Source organism: Empidonax traillii, unplaced genomic scaffold, assembly GCF_003031625.1.
Source record: "Empidonax traillii isolate 1590-97213 ecotype Southwest subspecies unplaced genomic scaffold, ASM303162v1 scaffold826:size277384, whole genome shotgun sequence".
Lineage (NCBI taxonomy): Eukaryota > Metazoa > Chordata > Aves > Passeriformes > Tyrannidae > Empidonax > Empidonax traillii.
In genome coordinates this window covers 47,396-55,507 of record NW_020956019.1, presented here as the reverse complement: position 1 = coordinate 55,507, position 8,112 = coordinate 47,396, and the positions used below count along the sequence as shown (strand labels likewise).

Genomic DNA, 8,112 nt, shown 5'->3' with positions numbered 1-8,112 from the left:
AGGGAAAGGCTCCATGTGACCCTCTTGGATGGAACTCCGCAGCTGCTCGAGGAGCCAAACTCTCTCACCAAACTCTGCGCCCCAGAGCATCCCCCTGCCAAGGGGTACCCCTCCTGCTCCCGTTGAAAAGCCAGCGTCCACACACCGCCGCGTCACTCTGCGGGCGGAGATACGCCTGTGCTCATCCTCCCGCCGCCTGCCGCTGTCACTCCGGCACCCTTAAGTAGTTGGGGTTCCCGAGCGCTCACACCCAGTGGCAGCGATGCAAACCAGCAGGGCTCCGGCCATCAGCGTCAGCGCGGAGAGCTGCATCCCGGCTGGGCTGCGCCTGGGTCCTGTGCCGGGCACCTTCAAACTGGGCAAGTACCTGTCAGACCGCAAGGAGCCAGGACCCAAAAAAAAGGTATTTTCCTGTGGTCTCTCCTGCACCGCTGGACCTTGATTATTCGTTGACTCGGGGGAAGCCGGCTTTGGGAGAAGAGGCTGCTCTTCCCCCGTCTCTCTTCGAGCCTCCCTTCTTAGAGCGAGCCAGGAAAGGAAAGGGAAATGTTTCCAGAGCATCCTGAGATGTCTCCCCGTGGCTCTGCCAGGAAAGCCTGCCCGCCCGTGCCCTCTCCCTCTCCTCCTCAGCACCGGGGTCCCCAGTGCGGCCGGCCTCCGCGGCGAGGCCAGGGGACGCGGGAGCTTTCCCGCAGGAGCGGACGCGCCCGCCCCCGCCTTGGACATAGACGTGCTGGAACCGTCGCCTGAGCCCCGTGCCCGGTGCCGGAGGGCCCTAGTCCCGCCGCCCGGCCCCCGCCCCCCGGGGCTCCGCTCACTGGGGCAGTGCCACTTGCCCAGTAGGGCGAGGACCTGCTACGGCCGGCTCCTCGCCCCTGGAGCTCCGGCGAGACGGGGGCATGTGGCTTTCACAGCCCCCGTGTTTCGTCCGGGGAAGGAGCAGGGCGAGAGTCAGATGCACCGATTTATTTCTGCGTTTGGCTCGGGTTCGTGCCTCCCATCCCTCTCCTCGGCCGATTGTCCTTTGACTTGGGCCGGAGGGGAGCTTGAGGGGAGCGGGCCGGGGCTACTCCGGAGGCGGAGGCGGGGTGCAGGTTGCAGGTGTCAGGGTAGCTCGACCTCCTCCCAAAGCCTCGGACCAGCTCCTGCTTCCGGAGCTGCAAATAACCCGCACAGCCGGAGAGGGAGGGATGACGGACAGCCGGCTACCGGCTTCGGGGTCAGTCCATGTCCGAGCTGGGAAGGATCGAGGAGGAGGTGGTGAAGGGCTCTCGCCCCGTCCATCAGGCTCTTCAGGGGGCTGTGGATGAGACCCCTCCTTCCACCCCCCGGGCAGCCGCGGCTCACGCGTTCCGCTCTGATTTTTAATGCCCTTTAATTGTTTTTAAACGCTCTGCCAGCCCACTCAAATTTATTTCTCATCTGGCTCCCTTGGTTTCTCGCTTTAAAATGCTTTGTTCCGATGACTTTTATTGCACGGTCATTCAGGGAATGGGCACTTCATTTTCTCTTTGTATGGGGAAGCAGATTATGAAGTATGGGGCTACAGGGACTTTGTAGCTAAGCAGAATCTTCTCCCCTTGCTCCCTCCCCGTTTCCCGACAAGTCCTGTATGCCGCAATTGCTTTGCACGGACCCAGACTACATAAAGTCTTTAAAAAAATGTATCTTCCCTGGGCATTTAATATTGCTTTAAGCTCAGTGCAGAAGCTGCGACTGAACAAGGTGCGCTTGAACCAGTGCGACCCCAGGGAAAAAAACCATTTCCCCTCGCAATGGTGCAGGTCCCCGCTGGCCCCGAGTTTTCCATCCTCACCCCTCAGAGCAGCAACCCCTTCCAGGGGAGCTGCAGCTCTCCCAAGGCACCTGAAAAACGAGGAAGATCCTACCCAAAGATGGGTGGTGATGGAAGCATCAAACGGGTGGCAAAAGGAGATGCTCTCGCCGTTGCTTCCAGCTGCGATGCTCAGCCGCCTGCCTAGCTCGGGGAACCGGGCTAGCCGGGCAAGGCAGAGCGGGCAGACAAGTAGGGAGACGGGTAAGCCTTTTGCTTTCTTTGTGTTTCATCTGGCGTGAAAATGACAGCGGTGCCGCCTGTCTTTCAGGTGCGGATGGTGAGAGGGGAATTAGTGGATGAAGCTGGGAGCTCAGCTCTGGAGTGGATAGGGTTAATCCGGGCTGCCCGAAACTCCCAAGAGCAGACACTGGAGGCTGTTGCGGATCTGCCAGGAGGACAGGTACCCCACTCGCGACTCCGGGCTGGCCTGGCACCACTCTCTGCCACCTGCCTGCCCTCTCAAGCCTCCTGAAGAAGTTTCCTTTCTCACCCTCCCAGATTTTCTATCGGGCGCTGAGAGATGTCCAGCCGGGAGAGGAGCTCACTGTCTGGTACTCCAACCCCCTGGCGCAGTGGTTTGACATCCCCGTCACGGCCACCCCGACGCACGACGAGAAAGGTACAGATGCGGGCATTCATTTCAGAGCAAACAAATGAAATTAAAGAGAACAAACCCTCTTTAACTGATACCTTTGACGGGAACTCAAACTGCGGCAGGCAAACGTGGGCCCTCAGAAAAATAAATGCCAGTACAGCTGCAGTGACTTTTAACCCACCACCCTTTACAATAAGACTCCATCTGCTTATATTTAAAGGGTGATCTATTAACTCAGTAACGTACGGAAAGGCCCCCGTGCGTCGAGTCATTCCGTCATCGGCACGGTTTAATGATCCTTTGATAGGCAAATGGGATTTCTGCGAAACATCGGTATAGTTGTTATGCGAGACAGCAGTTTGGCTTAACAGTTTTTAAAAACATCGGTTTTGCTTTCCGTGCTTCTCAGTTAGAGTTTCAGAGACTCTTTTCAGATTCTCTTGAGGGTAGATTCACATAGTCAAGTCAGAACGGGTACTGGGCAGTCCCTGTAAACTAGGATGCATTAGGTAAAAAGTTAAGTCGGCGTCAAATTACACTCAGATCAGGATATCCCAGGATATTGAGAAGGGGAAGACACTCATCTGGGACTGCCTGTTTCAATCCACAAACTGTTTCTTAGCTGGAATTACACCGGTGTTAACAAAATGATAAGTTGGGAGCACATTAAACGAGGGAAAAGAAGACGAAAGCTTTCAGTGTTCAACTGTCGGGCTTTTCCGACGGCGGGCACCCCCTCCCGCTCACCCATGTCCGGCCGCTCCCCAGGGCGTCTGTAGCGGTAGCGGCCTGCGGGCACTCGCTCCCTTCGGGCTCGGCGGGCGGCGAGGGAACTCCATCCTCTCCTGCTCGACGTAGAAGACCCTTCATCTTGGCAGTGTCCCCGGAAAGGGAGAGAGGGCACGATCCGGGCAGTGGTTGCCCCCTCCCCCTTTCACGGCTGGCCGCCCTGCAGGGTGACCGGGGTCCGGCCCGAAGGGATGGCTGAAAGAACGCCGGGCTCTGGCTGCTATGTCCCATCAACTTGTGCGATGTGCAAGAGACCAAATCCCTCCTTCTGCAGAAGCTATACCAGGAAAAGAAACTCTTGGACACGTCTCTGCCCCCCCATACCTAAGGACAATGAGGCCATGGGTCTGCGGCGGGTCACCCCCTCGAAAAGCTAGGAGAAATTTCGTTTGCAAGAAAAGACACATTGCTGGGTTTTGTCCCCATCTTCCCCTTTGCAGCAGCCCCTGTCTGCGGATGGGTACCATAGCTGCTCGGACGAAATAAAGGCAAGAGAGCTCAGGTTTGCAAGAGGCTCCCAGCCTGTGGCATCTTCCTCGTCCCGTCCAAGCAAGGCTGAGCTGCAGACTGACCCTATGGATCTGCTGTGTCTCCAGCCCCACAGTTTCCAGACTAATTAATACGGACTCAGAATAAGTGTATCTGGGACCGGCGGGCGGTATCATTATGCTGAAGGGCTCTTCTTTTAAAGATAATGCGCTGAAAAACCCCAAACCAAAATCAAACCTCAAGACCCCCACCAACCGAAAAAAAGAGGGCGGAAGAAATTCAGAGTCTTTAAAAAACCCCAACCCAAAAAAAGTCGGAATTCTTCCCTGTTTGACCCCGTTTATTTGGGTTTACAGTGACGAGAAAGGGGTGATTTTAGTTTCTTCGCCCCTCTCCCCCCCTTTTTTTTTTTTTTTCTTTCCCCTCAAGTGGTGCTTTTTGGACTGGAGCTGAGCCGGGGAGGGGGCCGAGCGGGGCTCGGTGGCAGTCGGGAGGAAGTCGATTCCAACAATCTTTTGCTGAAGGTATAGACCCTGGAGAGACCCTCAAAGGCAAAAAAAGGCTGCAGATGGGAGCCGGCGGAGATCCGTGGCCACATTCTTTTCGATTCATACCATTCCTTTACCCGTTTTCCGATGCATGGCAGTGGGATTGCAGCCTTGGTTCCTCCTCCCTCGGCCGCTGCCTTTCCGGGGCCCGGGCAGACACGGTTCCGTCTCCCTCCCTCCCTCCTCGACGGGGAAAAACCAGCGTCCGACGACTTCCCAACGCTGCAGATTCCGGGACCGCCTCTCCATGGAAAGTGAGGAAGGGCTGCGCACGGAGGCGAGGACACCGGCGGCAAGACACGCACAACAGGGCAGGATCCTTCCACGCGAGTTCGCTCCCGACTTTCCCACGGAGAGCGAAGATTTCGTTTTCCACCCGCAGCGGCCACCGAGTGATGCCCGTCCAAAGCCTTCTCGGGAAGCTGGTCGCGGCCATCGTGTCCACCTCGGTGACCCGCTGCCCCCCGTGTGCCCGGACAGACGCGGCGCTCAGTGAAACACCTCTATTACCGTCGTTCTCCACGGGTTTCCCCGAAACACGAGGAGCTCGCCCTAGGCCCGGAGCATGTTGTCATTTCCGTATGGCACTTGGCCTTACCTTTGGCGTTTTAGTGCATTAAACTGCTGAGTGAGAATCAGCTGGGGACGATCAGGGTGAGCAAGAGCTCGGGGGAAATTCATGGGCTTATTATTGTATTGTGTTTGGGAGAAATGAGAAAGATGGCTACACATAGAGAGCAGAAAGGAGAGGGGAGAAGGGAGAGAGGAAGGAGAAAGGGAAGGAAAATGTAAGGGAAAGGAAAGGGGAAAGGGAAAGTGGGGGAGAGAGAGTTGGAAAGGAAAGGAAGGTAGGAAAAGAGAAAGAGTGAAGGAGAGAGAGAGAAAGAAGAATATTCCCAGACAGACAGGTGGCCACAGAGGCAGCGTTTCACCATCGGGCCTGGGGAGATGCTCCTCCTTGGGAGGACCCTCCCGGCAAGCAGGGTCAGGAGGGGGAAAGCGGAGCCTAAGCCTCTGTGGTGTCGGGCAGTCATCACAGCCCAGCTACCGAGGTCTGTTCCGCTTCAGAGAAGCCGAAATGTTTAGGGGACGGGGCACAAAGGGCATTGTCCTCTGAAAGGGAACGATTACATATGGCCCATACATATCGGATATTGTCTCGCCGCCTAATGAGGGGCTCACGATCATTAGATTGGCCTTTGTTCGGTGCAGCCGACTCCCTGACATACGCTACCTCCTCTGCAAACGCCAACAGATGGGCCCCCCGACAGACGACTCGCGGCTGCAGCTGCTCCCCCCGGCCCTACGGCGCCCCGTTCGCGGGAGCGCAGCCCGGACCGCGCAGCGCCTGCACCGCTCCGCACCCCAGCAAGGCACGGGGGGGCGGGACGAGGCTGAGGGGGCGCGGGGATGCGCGGGGTTGCGCGGCCACCGCTGACGGGTCCCTCCGCTTGCCTCTGCAGGGGAGGAGCGGTACATCTGCTGGTACTGTTGGAGGACCTTCAAGTACCCCAACAGCCTCAAGGCCCACGTCCACTTCCACTGCGCGCTGAGCCACGGCCGGCCCTTCCTGCACCACGACCACGGCCGGCCCGCCGCCACCACCTTCGGCCTGCCCCCCAAGGAGCCGCCGGCCTCCTCGCTGCGCGGGCACCCTCCACCCAGCTGCGGCCCTCGGGAGGCCGTCAAGCGGGAGGCCACCGCCACCTCCCCGCCGCTCGCCAAACCGGCGCTGCCCAAGCGGGCGGCGGGCAAGGAGGAGCAGGAGCGCGCCCTGGACATGAGCGTGGGGGCCGCCCGCGGGCCGGGGCCGCTGCTGGGACCGGCGGGCGGCAACGGGCTGGCACTGTGCCCCGGGGCGCGCTCGGCCTTCCGCCCCGCCGGGTCGCTGCGGGAGGAGGCGCGGGGCGCCGCCGCCCTCGGCTTCTCCAAACTGCTGGGGGGACTGAAGGCGGGACGCGCCGCCGCCGAGGCACCGCCCAAGTGCGGGGCGCTGCCGGGCGAGGCCGCCCCGCAGGCAGCGGCGGCGGCAGCGGCCGGCCTGGCTTGCGGCGGTGGGCTGCGCGCCTTCCCGCTGCTGTCGCCTCTGGAGGAAGCCTCAGCCTTCCGGCAGGTGGAGCGGAGTCTGCCCGCGGCCGCGCTGCCCCCTGCCCGCTACCCGCCGCTGCCCGGCGGAGCGCTGGAGCGCTTCGCCCTGCCGCCCTTCGAGGGGCTGAAGGCGTACGCGGGAGAGTGCGGGCTGCCCGTGATGCCGCTCACCGTCTACAACGGAGAGCTGCTCTACGGCGCCGCGCCCTACTACCCGCTGAAGCTGCACCTGGGAGGCCTCCTCAAGTACCCCGAGTCGGTGTCGTACTTCGCGGGGCCGGCGGCGGGGCTGCACGCTGCCGAGCTGGGTTCGCTGGCCAGCATCGACCGGGAGATCGCCATGCACACGCAGCAGCTCTCTGAGCTGGCGGCCGAGAAAGGCCGCGGGAGGCTGGAGGCGCTGCCGGCGGGGGCGGGGGGGACGGCCGGAGGGAAGCCCAAGACCGGGCACCTGTGCCTCTACTGCGGGAAGCTGTACTCTCGCAAGTACGGGCTGAAGATCCACATGCGGACTCACACCGGCTACAAGCCACTCAAGTGCAAGGTCTGCCTGCGGCCCTTCGGGGACCCCAGCAACCTCAACAAACACATCCGCCTGCACGCCGAGGGCAACACGCCCTACCGCTGCGAGTACTGCGGGAAGGTGCTGGTGCGACGCCGCGACCTAGAGCGGCACGTCAAGTCCCGGCACCCGGGGCAGAGCCTCGGCAAGGCGGCCGAGGACAAGAGTGACTCTGGCTACGCGCAACCCGAGCAGGAGCAAAAGACTGACAACGAGAGCGACGTGGACGTCTGCTTCACCGACGACCAGAGCGACCCGGAGAGCGGCAGCCGGCACCGCGAGCAGTGATGAGAGAGGCGGCCGCGGCGGGGCAGGGGCGAGGGGAGCGCTGCAGCCACCCCCTCCCTCTTACTCTGGGTTCTCGGCCTCCTGGGGCGGTCCCACGGGAGGCCGCGTCGCGGGGGAGCGCGGGCTGTCGGGCAGTCGCCGTCGGCGGGCTGTACTGGGGTGCGCGGGCGTCCCCGGGCTCCTTCCGCAGCGTCGCCCCTGGCGCTGCAGCCGCGGTGTCGGGACAGGGGCGGGAGGGCGAAGCCCTGGCGGGCCCGGGATCCCGCTGGACAGGCACTGCATCCCCATAGGCGCCCACATTTCCGTGGCCATATATTTTTATTGTATCTTTGTGTCGAGAAAATTGTGCCTTTTGGAAACGATTTTTTTCTATGCGCTCTCCCGTCACTCGTTCCCAGCAATCTGAGCCTTGGGCTCAGCAGCAGACCCAGGTCTGCAAGCGTCACCTGTACACTTTATTTGACACCTCAGATGTGCTTGCTCAGGTCATAATAAAGCAATACCAACAGCTTTTTAGAAAGACAGATAAAAACGTGCAACAAAAAGCCACGCTTGCAGCACTGAAGAGGTTCTCATAACAGGTGCACCATTTGATCAAGTTGCAATTATTTATAACAGATAATATTTGAGTAACAAATGTAAAATAAATATTGAAAAGCATGAATCTAAGAGCACGCACTATATACTTTTAAAGGAAATACACTCTCTGTTTGGTAGAATACAAATGTGGTGTATGTTTGTTTTCTAATGAACGATGTACAGTGGATACAGTATTTTGGTCTTGGTTCCAGTTTGTCATGCGATTTTTTTAAAAAAAGAAATAAAGTTACTGACAAACTACTGTTTGTCTAGTTGTTCACTAATATCGTGTCAGCAGGATCTCGTGTTTCTCTCCAGTGTTTCTGACGACTGGAAG

At 59.5% G+C, this 8,112-nt stretch overlaps 1 protein-coding gene across 1 annotated transcript; it reads left to right on the top strand.

The window, feature by feature from the left end:
* Window positions 1-262: 262 nt before the first annotated feature.
* On the top strand, window positions 263-7,644 carry PRDM13 (PR/SET domain 13). The gene is made up of 4 exons (XM_027901959.1): window positions 263-403; window positions 2,106-2,237; window positions 2,336-2,456; window positions 5,722-7,644. The coding sequence occupies exons 1-4, from the start codon at window positions 263-265 to the stop codon at window positions 7,194-7,196; spliced, it is 1,869 nt and encodes a 622-aa protein (XP_027757760.1). The 3' UTR covers window positions 7,197-7,644.
* Window positions 7,645-8,112: the final 468 nt, after the last annotated feature.